Source organism: Chlamydotis macqueenii, chromosome 5 (genome assembly GCF_036417535.1).
Source record: "Chlamydotis macqueenii isolate bChlMac1 chromosome 5, bChlMac1.mat, whole genome shotgun sequence".
NCBI lineage: Eukaryota > Metazoa > Chordata > Aves > Otidiformes > Otididae > Chlamydotis > Chlamydotis macqueenii.
Window position 1 is genome coordinate 62576457 of NC_141560.1, and position 18172 is coordinate 62594628.

Here is an 18172-nt window from a genome sequence, read left to right on the forward strand (position 1 = left end):
TTAGGTGCAGTTTGTGTGGTCATACCAGATACATCTATGTTCTCTTTTCCATTTCTTTCTGGGCTCTGCCAGGGGATCCCCGGGAATTTTCCTGAGCTACATGTCAGGTGTTGACAGGAGGATTGCTAACTTTGCTAGCCTGCCATGCTAAATACTAATTTTGGTAATTTAGCACACTGTCACTTGGTAGAAGCACTTCTGTAGCTTCTTGATTTTCTTCTTAATATTAAGTATATATAAGATTCACATTTGATATCTCTAAAAATCTTTCTGTAATGATGATTATAGCTATGGGATGAAACAAAAGGAGGTTTCGGTATCCAAAACCTCAAATTATGTTTGAATGCTGGAAAGTAACTGTCAGGTTAACAGCTTTTTCTCCCTGGTTTCATTTATTTTATGAAAACAAGTATCTACGGAGAAGAATTGAGTTAAAACATTTCCAAAGTGTTTGCTGTCTTTCTGAATAATGAACTGAACTTCAATATATTAAATACAAAATAGTAATAAATTACAATTGCACATTTTCTTACAGAGTTTTTATTAAGACCAAAACTTATTTGTTCAGGCTAGATTTATATAAATAAATCACAGTACATTTTTACTTGTGTTAGAAGATTGTAATACATATTACAAAATTAAGAAATTTTTTGTCCCTCAACCATCACTGCGAAAGGAATCATGCATTATTTCTACTAAACAAACAAAATGCCCACCTAATTGAGAGAGCCTTGATACTGGTTTGGCTCTGCTCTCCAAAATTAGACATAAAACAGAGATACCAGGACTATTTATTGAACAAGAAATAATAAAGTATAGTACAATGTTCATGTGTTATTAAAACCAAAAGTATACCAAAACAACACACCTCTCTTCACACACCTTTGTAAATGGATATTAAAAATGACAGCTGGCCAGCATGCAACTGAGTAAAACATTCCAGTTTTACAATGTCTACATTTGAGCAAAAGAAGGAGGAACTAAAAAACCCAGACAAAACAAATAAACAAACGAACAGCCCAGATGCTTACAAGTCCTCATGTCATCTTCCCCTCTGTGCCATGTGTGCTGTGTTCGGTCAGCGGTTGAGGTATGTCCTGATGATACCTTTCCTGGATAGTGTCCATCACTGCCATCTGGATTAGTGCACTTTACGGACCTTCAAGGAGATGGAGGTCCTTTCAGAGAACTGCAGGACCTGGAGAACTTCCAGCTGTAGTTCCTTGCCCAACCCACTGCATTAAAAATTAACTGTAAATGCACCTCTTAAGACTCCTCAGCCTTGCATATGCAGTGCCCTTACAAGATAATTCACACCTTGCACAGCCTGGTTCACATACTGTAAGGCTGTCACTTCAGAACAGACTTATGGTTGCAAGCAAGGCCTTGCACTAATTAAAGCAAGATTCAAGGTGATGCTGTTACGAAGTCTATCCTGCTGCCATTTTTCCCAGCACAGGGGGGCTCCTATTAAATTCTACAGTATTGTGGATTACTTTCTCTATGTGCTTTTATCCTTCTAGATAAGAAAGCCATTCTTTTCTCACTTGTTACTGAGATGTAATCATTTGACAATGCATTGTTCTAAAGGGAAGAAAACATTTAATTGATGACACTTCAGATTGAGTCACTTAGTCTACGGTTTTTTACTTCTGTCTGTTCAAACAAAATGCATTAACAGTAATTTCAAATAGACTTCTAACTAGGTCAGACAGATTTTTGAACTGAATTTCCAGTCGCCTTTCTCCTTTCCTGTTTATTGTTCATTACTTTTAAACTAAAAGAGAGCTTGTAGCTTTTTATTTTTCAATGGCACTGCTCGAATGTTGCCAAGTGATAAACATGTAAATATGTCTCTTGTACCTCTGACTTTGGGTGCTCATGTTAATATAGCTACGTATCATGTTTGGTGTTTAAAAACATGCAAATGAAAACAAACAGATCAAAAACAACTCAAAAAAACCAAAAACAACAACAAAAAAAACCCAACAACTAACCCCTCGAGCCAAGAAGGATGGTCTATAATGACCTCTTATTTTTCATTCTTTTGCATTACCCTTTGCTGTTGTCTTACTTGGAATTGAACCAGCAGTTCCCCTACTGGTAGTTAAATTGGATGTCTCTATAACAAGTTTCTCATAGGTGCTGCTTCGGTGTTTTGCGTATCTGCTGGCATAGAAAGCTGAAGTGTGCATTGACTGGTAGGAACAGTTGGAGCACTGGGTCTTTTATACTACGTTTGCTTTCTGTTCTGGTAGTCCCTGCTTCCCCAGATTGAGATGCATGTGTGTTTGTCCACTGCCAGGATTATTTACAGGGAAAAATGAAACAAAAGAGAGCAGAAATGCTTTTAATGTCTTGTGATTTCAGTGGAAACAGATAAAGAAATATTTGAGCACTCAACTGCAAAAGGGTTGTGCTGTGATTATTTTGACAAGGGAATATCACACGACTGCCCATTACACTCTGCCTCAACATCAGCAGCTTGGAAGGCTTTCCCACTGACACTCACTGGTTTTTCATAAAACAACGTCTGAAATAGTGCCTTGTTATGGAAAACTAAAAGTAACAGTTTAATAGCACATTCTTAATGAGTGAAGTGGGATTAAAATCTTGCTGAGATGTGTTTCTAAGGGATTTCCTTTTCTATTTTAGAATTATGATACTTGTCATACAACGTAATTATGCATTCACAGGAAATAAGAAAACAAATGAGGGTTGCAGCTTTGAAATTATTCTTGTGAGCCTTCTACTAATTTACCTCTGAGAATCATAGTTCAGAAAAGAAAGACAGAACAGTATTGGGATCATAGTTTTCTCTGGGTTTCCAGGTGATTTTGTAGCAGTGTATCTTCTGTTCCTTCCAATGTGCTGTTGTATTCTTTTACTACAGTCCAAAGACAGCAGCAGCCTACTGGCCTACCAGAATCATAACATGAAAATATTTCAGGTCTAGGGAATAGTATTGGTATAAGTGGAGTACAAAGGTGAAGACTGAAGTATCCAAATATAGAAAATAGTTATCATTCCATATAAGGCAGATATCTGTAAAAAGCACATAGTAGTGCCACAGCCTCAATAAGAGTTTGCATGTCATGATTCAGCAAGAATTAGGAGAATTAAAAAAAAAAAAAGGTTTTCTTCCTCACCCTAAGCCTTTGAGGTGTGCTAGATTCCACTTTAAATGCTCACTGAACACAGATTTCTTTTTTTTTTTTCTTATAAATAGAACTGTGTTCAAAATAGTTCTCTTGATGCTAGACCCTTGAACATTAAATAAACTGAGTGTGGTAATAAAATAAAAAAAAAAACACTGGCAATTGTAACGATACTACTTTTCAATTGATGCCCCTTTGAGTTGCTAGAGACAAATCTTAGAAAGGCTTCTGCACTCTTCCATGGACACAAAAGCAGCCTGCTGTGCAGATAGTTTCCTATTTTACAGAAGTTACTGTTGATAACATTGCAGTGGGATAGCATGCAGCTGTCTGCTCTGCATTCAAGGCAGGGATGCATGTATAATGATTTGTCCAGAAAATCAAAGAACTCTTCTCCAAAGGAAGAGGTCCTCCTTCTTTGCCCTTGCACATCTCCCCATGTTGATTCCTGAGAGATGAGCCTGAGTAGGGTGCAGGATTTTCCCTGAAGTGAGGATCATGCATGAACAGATATGAAAATTGTATTGTATTACTGGCCTGCTGATAAAAAGCTTTAGTTGAAAGTGTAGTGAAACCGTTTTGCCAGGGCAACATTATCTGTATTTTCCATTCTTTTGGACATGCTCAGTTACTTATCTGAAATTTTGCTTGAGCAGATTTTGAACATTAGTTGGCCAGGGGTATCCTTGTACACAGTAGCTGTATTCTGCATAGCATGGCATGAAAACCACTGTACTTACTTCTTTATAGCTGCAGCAAAAATTTACAACAGATTCAAGGTTTTCTGCAAGTGCCAAGCTCTGCCTTATCCACTAGCAATTCTGATTTTATGGAATATCCTCAATTGATAGATTCTAAAATGATTTTTTTTTTATTTTGGACCAAAATTTCTAGTATATTCTTCAGTCGGTGCATGCATAGTTGTGTTGTCAAACTTGCAAATCCAGAATGCTTGGTGAGCGTTTAACACATAGAAGACATGAAGCAGTGTATGTGCACATAGACTTATCTGAACTATCTATAAAGACCAGGGCTCCCTATCTGTAAGTACGCAGCAGGAAACTAGACTGCATGAAATACCCATACTTTGCATTTGCATTTTTAAAATAAAAATCCCCATGTAAAAACTTGAATCAAATTATCTCTAGAAAAGTTTGAAGGAAGAGAGAACTCCATGCATGGCTAAATAAGTGACAAAAATTTGTCCCAGGGTCTCCTGTTCTGGGGCACAGTTTTCATCATGTGAAAGGGTTCAGTGCTTTGATTTATTTTTTTTAATGGTCAGAATTTGTGAGCATTTACAGTATACTGTCATCTAAAATAGCCCTGTTAATTCTACTAAAAATAATAAAGAAGTCTTCACAGGCACTATATATTTGGAACAGGATTTTAAAATGACATTGTGTGTATGCGTGTATATGTGTGCACACATGCACGCACATGTGTGTGCTTGTTTATATGATAGAGCACAGCCGCCTGTGATACGCTTCCAACTTTTTGCAGTGTCATGGACACAACTGAGAAACATTGACTGGAAAATCGTCTATAAAGGTTGAGGACTAACAGCCTCCATGTTATACAGATGGTTATCTTCTTTCTAAAAGAACATACTGTCATTACAAATACCATACGTATCTTGTTCTCACCCAACAGAACTTTTTTTTTTAGTTTTTCAGATTTGAAGGATTTCTGCAAAGAACCATATTAACTTGTTTTCATGTAAGGTGAAAGGAGGCACCGAGACTGAGGATGCCACTTGTCATCAAAATATAAATGTCTGATGACGATCATTCTTGAAAAAAAAAATTAGACAGCTATCCATTCACAATACTGCACCTTTTTTTGCAAATACAAGAACGATATTTGTTGCTGCTTCCCATATTTGTTGGTTTTCATTGCTATCATGTTGCTTGTAAAACCTGGGTTATTCTAATGAACAGAAATTATAACTTGAATTTGGGTAATGCTTACGACCATACAAATAATCTATCAGTAGCAATAGTGTCAGCTGGAGAATTAATGCTGCAAGTGGATAACATTACGCTACTTGAAACCAATAGCTCTTCACACAGTAGAAGACTGAGGGTCCTATTCAGCAAATATTCAGGATCCTATGGCTGTGGCCACAGAGGTTCCAGAAGCTCTCGCTGAGTCTAATCCTGATTCAGGAACCAAAATGATATGCTGTGTATATATTTCTCTGCACAGCCTGGATGCGCTGGACACCCTCCCCCACTTGATTCCTGGGAAGGAAAAAAAATATGTCTCTGTTTAGCTCAGTGACATCAAAAGCGATCCACAGTAATGAAATCTAAAGAAGTTAGGCAGGCATATATGAAAAAAACAGGATGCCTGTAAAAAGGGAAGAGCTGTCAAAACCTAATTGTGGGCTCTGGCTGCAATAAAATTTATCAAAGAGGGAAGACAGGTTGGATATAAGGATGTAGACTTCAGCTAAGAGATACTTCTCATATTCTGGGAAATAGTAACCATTACACTACTCCTCACGTGCCTTGTCAAGCTATTCCTATCAATGCTTGGCTACAGCTGAGAGCTTGATGATGTCTTTTCTAAACTCAGCCCCCAAATGCCCAGGTAGGCATTTCAAGTGTGGCACTTCAGCAAGAAGCTAGCTTCTCACCGAGGGCACAAACATATAGGGAGAGCTCTTCCACTTTTCTTGATGTTCTTTCACAGCATGCTGCCATGTTGGCAGCACCCATGCTCTGGAAAGGCATGGTGCATTCCCGCTGCCACACAGCCTGTGAGCACTTAAAGGTCTCCCTGCTGAAACTCTGCTGCTGTGGTCCCCAGGCACCAGTAAATGTAATTGCTTATGGAGATAGGCCGAGAGTGTGGCATTCTTGCCATTATTGCCTGATGTATGGAACTGCCTAGGTGCTTACAACCAAGTACGTAAAGTCCTCCGTTGCATCCTAGTAACACGGCTGCACTCTGATGCATAAAGTATACACAGAGAGGCTGTGAACTGCCTGCCTCTCTATATTAGGTGCTTACTGCATTGTTCGTGGCTTGATATGAACATAATGGTCTTTCCTGTCTCTCAGCATTGGGGGTAACATTGTGGCTGTTCATAAACATAGTAGTTTCTTTGGACTGGGATTACTGCCTAACTTTAGCCAGTGATAGCAACAATAAAAGTAAGTCATGGTAACTCTTAGGAAGCAATTCAGTTAGATCTTTGATGAATTTTTATGTCTCATGAATCAGGATTAGCATTCCCTGTATTGGGGAGAGGTTTAGACAGAGGGATTAAAAGGACATCTTTACCCCACTGGACTCTGTGGAATAGCCCCTGAGGATATGGCTAAGAAAGAGTTCAACAGGAATGCCAAATTTCTGCTGAATAGGTTAAAAGGGTGAGGAAGCCTCTTCGGCAGCCATCCAAGCGCAGAAGACCTGCATAACATTCCTGCTGAATAGGGCCCTAAAGACAAAAAACAAAACAAAACAAAACAAAAAAAAACATAGGAACCTTGAAAAGCTTTTCTGGTTGTGTGGCTTCTTATCAACGCCTCAGATCTCCAGAGACACTTAAACATTTTTCTTTCAGTGCAGCTAGGCATCCCTTGAGATGTGCTAGTGGTATGGATGACATATTCTTACAAGAGAAGAAGTCAAATTCAGCTTTTATATATATATAAAAAATAGGCCTTGGTTGTTCTGTTAACAAGGTCCATTTCTTTCTATCATTTATCAGTGAAAGTTACCCAAGATCCTATTTAAAAAACAAAACCAAACCCTTAATCCAGTGTATAATGTTTGGTGTTTTCATGAATATATTAAAGACATTAATTACTTCCTGTCCCCCTACAATTGAAAGGAGCAGACTGAACTTGCATGTTGTTTGACTTTTAATATGGGTTTTTCTGAGCCCTTTCTAGGATTAGTGCATGCATATGGATTTTGGTTTTGTTCATAAAATTTTATCCAAATTCTAATGCCATATGGAAGAATATTCACAATTATAGTAATGAGGAAGCAAGAAATAAGTCTTACCTCTGCAAGAGGATGCCAGTGAGCAATGGGTTTTCGAGGATATGAGAGCATTTCGTTCCAGTGGTCGCGACCTAGTCTTTCTGCATCGTTGCCTACTTGACATACTCCAATGACCTCATTGTGACCTACACTGTGAAAATGTTCCATAATATTTTTTTCTTAAAATTTTACCTTTAGAACCATACCATTTACATATTTCATTAGAAACATTAATAATGGATTTTTAGAATTAATTCTTGCTGGAAAAATGTAATGAACCATAAAATATGTAGGTTTGCTTTTTTTTTGCATTTTCCACTAATCAGAATAATTTAATATTTTCCCCATTAGAGCATACACTATATGTCTGTATGCATTTTATTTTTCTTATTTTTGCATGAAGAATCTAAAAAAAATTATTTGCTTGTGTTCTGTAATTAGTTGCAAATACAAGTAAATTCTAGGCTACAATTTTAGAAGTGGAGGTGTGTGTCTAAGAGGTTAGCGTAATTGTGCACAAACAGAACATCAGTGTGTGGACTGTCTGATTATTTGTTCAGTTATTTCATTTCTGGTAAACATATATATGCAGCTTAGTTATGCCGGTTATGGATGCAAATCTATATTTTAAAATTTAGAAAGGAAATTCTGCCTGACAATACAAGAAAGTTTAGTTTTCTACCAAAGTCAACATTACATTGATTTCCCACTTATTGGGAAAACATGATAACTTTGTTTCTGGATGCAAATCTACTGTGCAAGATTTTATAAGCCAATAGATTATGTTATTTTACAGCTACAGGTATCTCACCGGTCATAATCCATAACAGCTATCGACAAGTTAATTTGGTCAATGTTTTCTGGAGGGACGTCAAAGACTATGGCTTCATTGTAAACGGGATTAAGGGTATTCCTCTTGGTGGAAGTTTTTCTTTTCTTTAGTCGCCTTCCTTCACACATTAAAGAAACCTTCACGTACGGATCTGTGTGAATCATAAGAACAATGTTGGTTTTCTTTTGTTATTTTTAAGCAAACATAAATGGAAAGTGAAGGGAGCAGCCTTCTTGTATGCCCCTACCTGCTTGCAGAATTAGTCACGTGGACCTGACTGGAATTTGAGCTTCTTTATTACCATGGCATGCCTGCGAGGCAGTGGAGCTTTGAAAGCTTTACCTGGTTGACTGCTTATAATGAACAATTTAGGATCAAGAAGCTCCTTGTTGTGTACCGACTTCTCAAAGAGTATTAAAATATCCACTGAACCACGTTATACATGACTGTTTTATACAACAGTCTGTGTATCAGCCTATTTATAACAGCCTAATTACTTGTACAGATTTGTAGGACAGATAGAAGATGACAATGTTTTACAGAGTGGGATCTACTGATGTATGGTTAAATATAGTTCAAAGTGTAACAATTAGTGGCTTATTTTCTCAAGAGAATTATAATTATTTTAAAACTCCTGAATGTAGTAAAAAAAAAATCTATTTCTCTGTAGAAACTACAACTCCCTGCTAGTATTTGAAAATCATCTATGAACTCTTATTTAAATTAGTTTCTTGTTTTCATCAGCAAATTCTGAAAGGGTTGCTGAAAGGAGTCTGAGATGATCACTACTTTGTTCATATGCTAACAACAGCAGAATTGGCTCGAGTGGCTTTTGGAGGCTGTCAGAGAGGGTGAGTCTGCCTCTGTGCCATAGCTGTAACAAATAGTCTGTTGTACAAACAAATTCCCAGTATTATGAACGCAGTTTGGCCAGCTTGTACTACTCTGAATCACAGTGGGTTTAGAAAAAATAATATTGCAGTCTTTTTAAGAGCAGATTATTTTAAACTGTTAGTTGCAACCAAACAAACTAAAATATATTATTTCTTTCTCAGATTGAGTTACTCAAGAGCTTGCAGTATAAGAACTCTCTTCTCAAAAATTATTCTGGGATTTGACAGTGCTGAATTCTGTGACTCAGGAGGTAAATGGGACAGAAATCCACACTGAGCATGAAATTAATTCCTACCTGATGCTCCTGTGATATCCATTGCCTTTAAATTTCTTGCCTTTATTATTGTAATAGTTAGTCTACCAGCCGTTGGAAGGTAGCAGAGTGAAAACATCAGGTCACCAAGATCCACGTTATCCTGTTCCAAGGAAAGAGAGATAATGTGAAGCAATAATAATTTTCCTTACCCATAACAGGAGCTAAAGATAAAATATACCTTTGGGGATCCACAGTTATGCAAGCAAAAGCTGAATTCTTATTCTGAAACATATCTGAAAAAAACAGACTTCCATCTGCATACAAGGTTCAAGTTGCTAAGTTTGTTGCTAGACCACCAAAGTTTTCAAGTGTACATGTGGTTACAGTTCCTAGCGGAACACATTTAAGTGATGAGGTATAGCGCAAGGCACTGGAATACCTTCGTTCTCTTTTATGTTTTGTAGTCATTTGCGTGTATCATTGACAAGCTGCAACAGATCTCTGTGCCTTTCCTTCTGGTCTGTAGAAGGATACCCATAGAGAGGTTCACAGAAAAAAACATTGGTCGCGCAGGGCAAAGTTTTATGCAACTCTCAAGCTTGCATAATATCAGGTGTAATAGGTGTGAAGACACTATGGTAACGGGGCAGTTTCCACCAGAAGGAGAGTAGGGACATTAACTCCTGTGCCTTGCACAGACAAGCTCCCTCAAGTAAGCTCATCCATCTGTTTCATTGATAGAATAGGTTGCAATCACTTCTTGTGTCAATGGCATCAGGGTTTCAGAACGGTAGTAGAAGTGAGCAAACCCTCTTTGCAGTTACAAAGCACTTGTCTTTTTTTTTTTTTTAAGGAAACCTAGCTCTTTTATAAAAAATATAGGGAATAAAGTATTGTATTACATGATTTCTGGGATTTGATTTGCATTTTTTTGACGGAGCAGTGTACTGCTACTTTCATAGACCTATCTCCTGTAATCTAATATTTCATTCTTGACAGAAAAAAAAAAGCTATCCTGCCCAGCAAATTCAAAGCTTTTTTTTCAGGTTTTATAGGAAAGAAAAATACAACTATTGTGGAATATGTGTATCTTGCCCACTTAGCTTTGTGCAATACCTTCTCTCCTTTCCCAGGTTGGATCCTTCTGTGTCAGTCAACAAAAAATGAAGGGTGGTGAATGACATAGAACGTGATTGAAAATACCTTGAAACAGCACCTAAGAGGTTAGTGTTTGTCTCTGAGCTAGCTACTGTATAGACCAATGCCCACAGCCTATGCCGTCACTTTACATAGCTTCATGAGTTAGCAGAGGAGACATGCAGGACAGAAAGAACTGCTGTCACAGGGCTGTAGAAAAATGTTTTGTTGCAAGGGATTTCTAGAGGTCACTTGATTCAAGCCCTTGCTCAAGAGAGGCATCTTCATTTTAGTTCTCAGCTAATGCGTGGAGAGAAAAAAAAAAAAGTCGTTCAGAAATGCATCCTTTCCTGTTATTGGAGAGAGATCCTGTCAAAGAAGGAAAAAGCTGATATTATGGGCCCTTTGTCAGTAAAAACTAGCTTTTAACCCTGACTTCACCAACAATCATCTTCTCCATTCTAAAGATCAATGCTTCATGGTAGCTGTAAAGTTAATAAAGGTTGTGACAATATCAATATAGCTGATATGACTCACCCTGTTTAGTGTCTCTTGATGGCTCGTAATTGGAAGCAGATCTGCTGCAACAAACTCTGTCACTGACACACTTTGACTCTGTGAGGATCAAAGTGCTGTTTGAAAAAGTGATGCTTATGAAATTCTGCTTCCATCAGAGTTGCAGCACAAGAGAGAATTCGACAGCTACAAATCTGAGCACCTCAGAGCTGGGGAAGTACTCCTAAACTCTGGCAGTTGTTCTTCCTCAGAATGGGAAGGATAAGTGAAATCTTTGCTTCCTGTTCCCCAGGTTAAAGGTATCAAGCTCCAGCTGACCACTGGGAAAATTTCAGAGATCAGTTATTCCTCCTGTAATGTAGTCCCACAGGTTAAAGGGAAGTCAGCACATCCAGGAGAAATTTCATTACATTACATTCATTACATTACATTTCATTCATTACATCCTGTAATGTTAAGTGCAGGTGTTAGCCAAGAGAAATTTCTCCTGGATGTGCTGACTTCCCTTTAACCTGTGGGACTACATTACAGGAGGAATAACTGATCTCTGAAATTTTCCCAGTGGTCAGCTGGAGCTTGATACCTTTAACCTGGGGAACAGGAAGCAAAGATTTCACTTATCCTTCCCATTCTGAGGAAGAACAACTGCCAGAGTTTAGGAGTACTTCCCCAGCTCTGAGGTGCTCAGATTTGTAGCTGTCGAATTCTCTCTTGTGCTGCAACTCTGATGGAAGCAGAATTTCATAAGCCATTTAAAGAAATTACTGAGTGAAGCCACCTTTTGGCAATTTGGGGAATTTCTCGTGCTAGCAAATTTTGATTGAAACATTATTTCATTAATTAGTCCCAAACGTTTAGGAGAAGATAGCATTGTTGAATCACTCAGGTTTTCCCTGACCATAAAGAAGCCCATCAGGCATCTATTGTTTTAACTGTGTATCTTGGTATTCTTAGATATTATCAACCATGGCAATGCCGTTTTGTACTCAACTCCAGAGCTCCGCATGATAACTAGGTAATTCATCTTATGAGTACTGTAAATGCTTTACTGTTACTACCAAATACAATAGTATCCATTCCAAACCTGATCATCCTGAATGAACATTTTAAAACCTTTTATCAGTTCTTATCAAAAAGTTCATAGGTAAACGAATTACTATACAACTTTTTTAGATACAAATTCCAAGACAAATGTTAACCCTCTGCATAAATGAACTGGTTAGGGAAGAACAGATAACCTGCGTTGAATGCAGTGTTAGGAATTATGCCATAGTATGCTTATCCACAAGCTGTGCCTTATGTTTGAAAAGTAATTGTCACCTACACTATGATGTATTTTTTAGCAAATGCTGCAATTACAATAATACAAAATTGCACTGGGCACTATACAGGAAAAACATTGTTAAACTGGAAACAGAGCCTGTAATTTTTTCAGTCTTTTCCAGTTCTAGAAGTTGTAGGTGTTACAGCAATAGTTCACAGATGATTGTGAGATTCAGTCTGTTCATAAGCCAGTGCTAGTAATAATCTAACCATGGCAGTCTGAGAATGTAATCGAAGGAAAGCTTGCAGGCAGCAGCAGGAGAGAGACATACTTTTTGGCATGCGAATCCTTCTCTGAGTCTGAAAAAGAAGCCCTGTCTTCTCCCACTTTTGTTTTGATTTGTAGGGAATTAACTACTAGTCCATAGTACTGATTACTTGTAAATGTTTTCTTAATTTTGGAAAGACAGATTTTCTAACAGAGTGAGCTTTTCCCAGTGTCCTCCCTGCTTACCTCTACTTTCTGTAATGGTAAAGCAACATTTTACATTGTTCCAGACACTGTAAATTTTGCCATTGGGGCTTCAAGGTTCCACTTAATGAGGGAATGTTCTTCAAGGAGTGCCACCAACCGTGACTGCACCACAGAATTTGCATGTCTGAGTAACTGCAGTGGAACAGGCAACGTGCTCTGACTGGGGATCACTGGTATCACAGGCATGACCAGACCAAAAGGCTACTTAATAGTATTAATAACTTAAAAGAAAATATTCAGAGGATAATTACATTACAATAACTATTTATTTGTGTGAGTATGGCCTATATTTTCTTTTGGTCCTGTTCAGCAGGAAGCATATTGCAAGAAGTGAATAAATGTGCTGTAATAAACATACCTAAGGTCCTCAAAAACTGTCCACATTTAGAGGAAGAAAGCACTGTCCCCATTTGTAATCTATAAAGTGCTCATTCCTGTATTCTAAAAAAGGTAGAACAAGATTGGTGTCTGCTTTGCTTTTCCAGTGCCTCAGGCTTCAGCTTCAGGCTTGTGGTGATGGCTGAGTGCCTCGGTGTTGTTAGCTGTGCCTTACAACCTGTGTGTTTCTGATAATCCCACGTAGGTTTGCCTCTGAGCCCTTGCTCTGTTAATGCAGTCCTTTATTCAACAGGGCAAGAGCATGAAGTTTCTTCCTTTCAAAATTGCCCAGTGTTACCTGAGAGAGTTAGATGAATTCAATACTGGGTAAGCAGTCAGCTGGACTGTTCAAACCAGAGCTGTAAATCACAAGGTTTGCCTGAAAACTGTATCTTCACAAAGTGAATGAATCCCTTACTGGAACCTCAGGATAAATAAGACCCTTGCTCTTAGGAGCACAGAGATACAACCTCCCTCACATACTTCCTCCTTGTTCCATTTCTGGTGGAAATACTTGCTATGTCATAAAAATCATATTATTTGAATATTTTTTCAGTGGCTTCTACCAAAAGGTTTATTGTTCCTGCTTTTCCCAGAAAATATTACTGGTTTCCCCCCTATAAAACTAACAATGTGATAATATATCTTTTAAAATGCTGAATTCTAATGGTAATGTTAATAGCTTGTTAGTCTATAGTCACACAGTATTTATAGACTTTAGAATAATTAATTTCATTAGAAATTAGCCTGCAAGATAAATCACTCCCTAGTACTGTGCCAATAGCTCCATGCTAGCGCTTAGGTGAGTGTAACTCCGCATATTAAACAGGGAGACATGTAATCTTGAAGAGGACTGCGACGATGGGCGATTTGCTTCACCTTTGCAGCCTTGGAGGCTGCATTAAGAAGCTCAGGCTGGATCAAACCGTCTCAGGGAAACCTGAAAGTTACCTGATAGTTAGGGAGTTTCTGACAAATGGGGATATTTGGGATCAGATTTCTCCAGTGGATGGGTTATCCCTTCTCATAAATACATTTGGGTGCAGAGAATGGGTATGTAAAATCATGCAAAACAGGCAGAAAGGGATGGAAAGAAACAAGCCAAATTATAGGTTACAACTTCTGCTTTTGCCTCTGGTCTAGAAAAAAATACGCTGTCCTTAAGCTGGGAATCATAAGTTTTGTGCCCATTTCTTCAGAAACTTGCGTTTTGTAATTCTTGAGCAGACAAGTTGTGATCGACCTGCTATCACACAGTGCCTGTGCCACTCTAATTAAAGCATATGTCTCAATTATACCAGGTTCCTCAGTTCTCCATCTATAAAAAGACAGACACTACTTTTTCACTTTTCTGGTATGTTGCAAAAGTAATGCTAATTATGGATTGTGAGGTGCTCAGATGTATCTGTGCATCTCATCAACTTAACATTAATGGGAGCACATACAGGCAGTGATGCCCTTGCTTATTTCTTTTAAAGTTGATTAAAAAGTTGATTAAAGTTAAAAGAGGCTTTCAAGGCACTAGTGATTTTAGAGATTTTATAAATTCTTATTGCTTTGTCAGAGCTGTACAGCTCAGGCAATGGTAACTTTGCATACTACCTCCTTTAGCAGTTATACATGTCTCTGCAGAGGTCTCTGGAAAAGAGAAAAATAGCAGAGGTTTCATGAAATGAGATTATATCATTTGACCTTCCAAAGCACAGAAAGGATTGATTACCAGTATTTAATTAAATTATCTTTTTTTTTTTTCCTCCTAGGTGAGGAGCGTTAGTTGTATTTTAAATTTAAAAAAAAAAATCTTCCTCGTTATGTCATAATCTTTACTGGAATTAATGAAATTGTACTTCTGTAATGCAAAACAAATTTTACTGTACATCATTCTAGTATTCGATAATGTGAAGTTTGGAATTTTGCAGGGATTTATTTTAGAGAAGGTTCACTCTGCTAAGATGAGGATAATTTAAATATACTAGGTATATGTGTTAAGTTTAAATGAATTAAAAATACTTTAAGAAGTGCTGTCTGCTTTTTGGGATATACATTTATTAACTTGTTCATCTGTGTTGAGAAGTCTGGATTCAGATTTGAGTGAGCTAAGATCTTAATTCAGTTCAGGTGTTTGTCCAGGAAACAAATATGCAAATGCCATACTAAACAAGTTTGAGACTCTAATCTGAGAATGACTGTAAATCTAAAGTATCTAACATGATGAACTAATGAAGTTAGTTCTACATTTTTGATTGTTTCATCATAGAATTATTTTGAGTTATATGTGTGAGAAATGTATCTTGAGAAAAACTCTTTAGAAATGTTTGATTTTAATCGAATTTCAACACTAGAAGAGTGCCAGCTGCCTTCTCATTATACATTTAAAGACGAATAGAAAAGATATGACTGGAAAATTCTATTTTCATGACATCTTAAATCAAAGAGATGAACGCTAGTAAAGCAGGCATTTATTAATGCCTCAATCAAACTATATCTACAGAGATATGATTAAGTAAAGTCTGTGGAAAATGGGAATGGTCTATCTTTTACAATTATTATTTCAATACATCAATGTCAGGCAATATTTTATGTTTTAAGTTAATTTGCAGATTGTATTATTTTCTTAGTGTGATTCCATATTTTGCATTTCATTGTCTTTATTTCTTTTTATTCTTGGTTTTCTTAGAAAAAATTAAAGCAAATCAGTAAAGAAGCTTTTAGAGCTAGGTACACAAAAATGAGTCTGATTTCACTTACTGAAAGAACATTAAAAACAATTCTGAAGCTTGGTTTCACTGCAGAGAAGGAATATAAGAAAAGTGAAGTGTTTGCATGCAATTCACTCTGGACTTTATACTGCTTTGGGTATGCAATATAATTTTCATGCCAAGTCACAGACTGGCTATCAGTTTATATGCCTCTACAAAATGTATATATATAGAAGCTAGTCTGATAGGATGCACAAAAAGGCAGGATAAGAAGGGGCAGCTTTGAATCCCTAGTACTTTCTCCACTGGCTCACCTGTGGCACAGCATTTCCTACTTAGCACACATTGATGAAAATGCTGGACCTGAGAGATTCTTGCATGACTCATACAGTGAAAAGTATCACCAGCTAAAGAATTTAAACAAAAATGCCTTACAAGGGGGAAAGAAAACACTTAGTCTAGAGAGGCAACAGAAAGTCTTTTGTGTTCTAATTAAAAAAAAATATCCTCTGAAAGCTAAGTTTAACTTCAATTTTGCTGTTTAAGTATGTAGCTTGATTTTTCTGTATTAGGATTTATATTAGTAATGCAAAGATGATAACCACAACAGAGTTTCTATTACTTTTTCTCTGAGGTATTCTGGAGCACCTTATAGTCAGACAGATGTCTTGCCTGACAGATAGATTCTGAATACAACTTTTTGCTGTACTGCGTAGGGACTGAAAGAAGTAGGAATCCTTCCTGTGGACTGGGTCGTAGAGAGCCACCATGATTATCAGCTCAGGGAGTGCATGTTCTTATTCTAACTTAGTTAGTTTTGCCTAGCATCTTGGCAACTTCTATATAAAGAATATCAGAAGAAAAGCACCCAGTAGATAGTATATCCTCCATCTGCACTTCAGAGCTTGAAGATCTTTTGATATGGGTTTTTCTATCTTTTTAATCTCCTGTTTCCATCATCCTTGTGTCATGCCTACTTTTCTTTAAGGCAGATCACTGCAGTCCACATAAGGAGGGTCCTCCAGGCATGACTCTGTGTTGTGCCAGTCAGTCGAGATATCTTATGAGTAGCTGGAGTCAAAGGATAAGCCTTTCACCTTCATGTATGTTTCAGAACAAATCTAGTTAATATCTCTGAGAAGAACATACACATAACTTGCTCTTGCCACAATGTCCTTCGTAGGTCAAGGACAGAGGCCTTTTCCTGTAGGCAGTCAATGTAAAGACCCAACCTTTCCATTGTCATAATTTATGTCCTATAATTTATGTCCTATAAATAGGGTGGCAGTGATTAATCAAAACTGCCTTTCCAATCGGTTAGCTGCATATTGTTCTCAGTTATCTGAATGCATTTATGGAATATATTTGTTCTTACTAAGTAATTTTAAACTTTATTGATAAATTATTCTGAAATAAGATCCTTAGTTTAAAAAAGCTGCCATTCAGTAAAGATAAACTTCATATACATGCTTATTTTTAAACATATGCTTTGATCCTATAGTTTTTACTAGCTTTGAATCCTTTACTTAGATTTTCGATTCCTAACAACTAAAGTGCTTTACTGAATCTGGGCCTAAGAGTGAATCTAATAAATTATCCTGTAGCTATTGAGACAGAGAAAATGTCTTAATTTGTTCCAAACTAAATTGATGAACTGGGGAGATAGTCTGAACTGAGCTAATGAAAATTAGTAGAGACATGATTAAAAAAGCTGAAGTACTTGTCCTGTTTATGTGTGTGTGTGGCTGCGTCACAAATTGATTTCACAGGAAAAATAGAAATGAGGGATGTAGAAATATTAATATAAGCAATTTTTAACTTCCTTGTCAGTTATTAAGAGACGAAAGAGTGTGTACAGAGTTGTTTCTGAAGGCTTGCTAGATGGCATTGCAGGTCAAAGAAGTAGTTAATAAAAGTTTAAGTTTCTACTTGAAAGTTAAACTGTTCCTCTGAAAACTCTTTTGTTTTCTTGAATTGTTACTGCTTTATGCAACTCTCCTATGATTTGTTGCTTTCTACAAAATACAAAGTTTGGTATAGATTTAATAATAGAAAAACCTCTGCCCTAACTCTTCTTTTTCCAGCATTGCAGGCTGCTTTTTATTATTTTAATTGTTACTGGGAGGCAGGGAGTCTGTGTATATATATATATATATGTGTGGAGGATAGGGAACGCTTGAGAGCTAGAGAAGATAATTGCATCTTCCAATCTAATATTTAAAAATGAAAATGTTGTAACCTCTAATACGTGCATTTACAAGTGAGGTGCTGTGGACAGATTTGCTCATCCTTTTCTTCCAGTATATTCCACTTCAGTGTATCCCACCTTGTCAGCGTTTACAGGTTGCCACTTTTGGTGTTGTGCTTTGAAAGTCTTTTGAAAGGGAAGCCCCTCTTGAGGGTAGATTTGATTTCACAATGGTAAAGCTTTAAAGGAGAGAACTCTAGCACAGAGTTGACTCAAACTTTTCTTTCTGCAGAGAAAGCAGTGGTACTTTAGAAACG

The 18172-nt window shown here is 37.2% G+C and overlaps 1 protein-coding gene across 4 annotated transcripts in view; it reads right to left on the minus strand.

Annotated features, from left to right (window-relative positions):
* Positions 1-517: 517 nt before the first annotated feature.
* Positions 518-18172, minus strand: part of SYT9 (synaptotagmin 9) — a 72214-nt gene continuing 54559 nt past the window's right edge. The window contains exons 4-8 of one of the 4 annotated variants that reach the window (XM_086749025.1): positions 9179-9299; positions 7969-8140; positions 7179-7308; positions 6450-6606; positions 5313-5401 (exon numbers count right to left, since the gene is read on the minus strand). In XM_086749025.1, the coding sequence (XP_086605151.1) occupies positions 6499-6606; positions 7179-7308; positions 7969-8140; positions 9179-9299 (531 nt within the window). In that variant the 3' untranslated portion in view covers positions 5313-5401; positions 6450-6498. Of the gene's footprint in view, positions 1160-5117; positions 5402-6449; positions 6607-7178; positions 7309-7968; positions 8141-9178; positions 9300-18172 lie in introns of those variants that run through there. The other 3 variants (XM_086749027.1, XR_015258691.1, XM_086749026.1) reach the window with 3 other exon arrangements.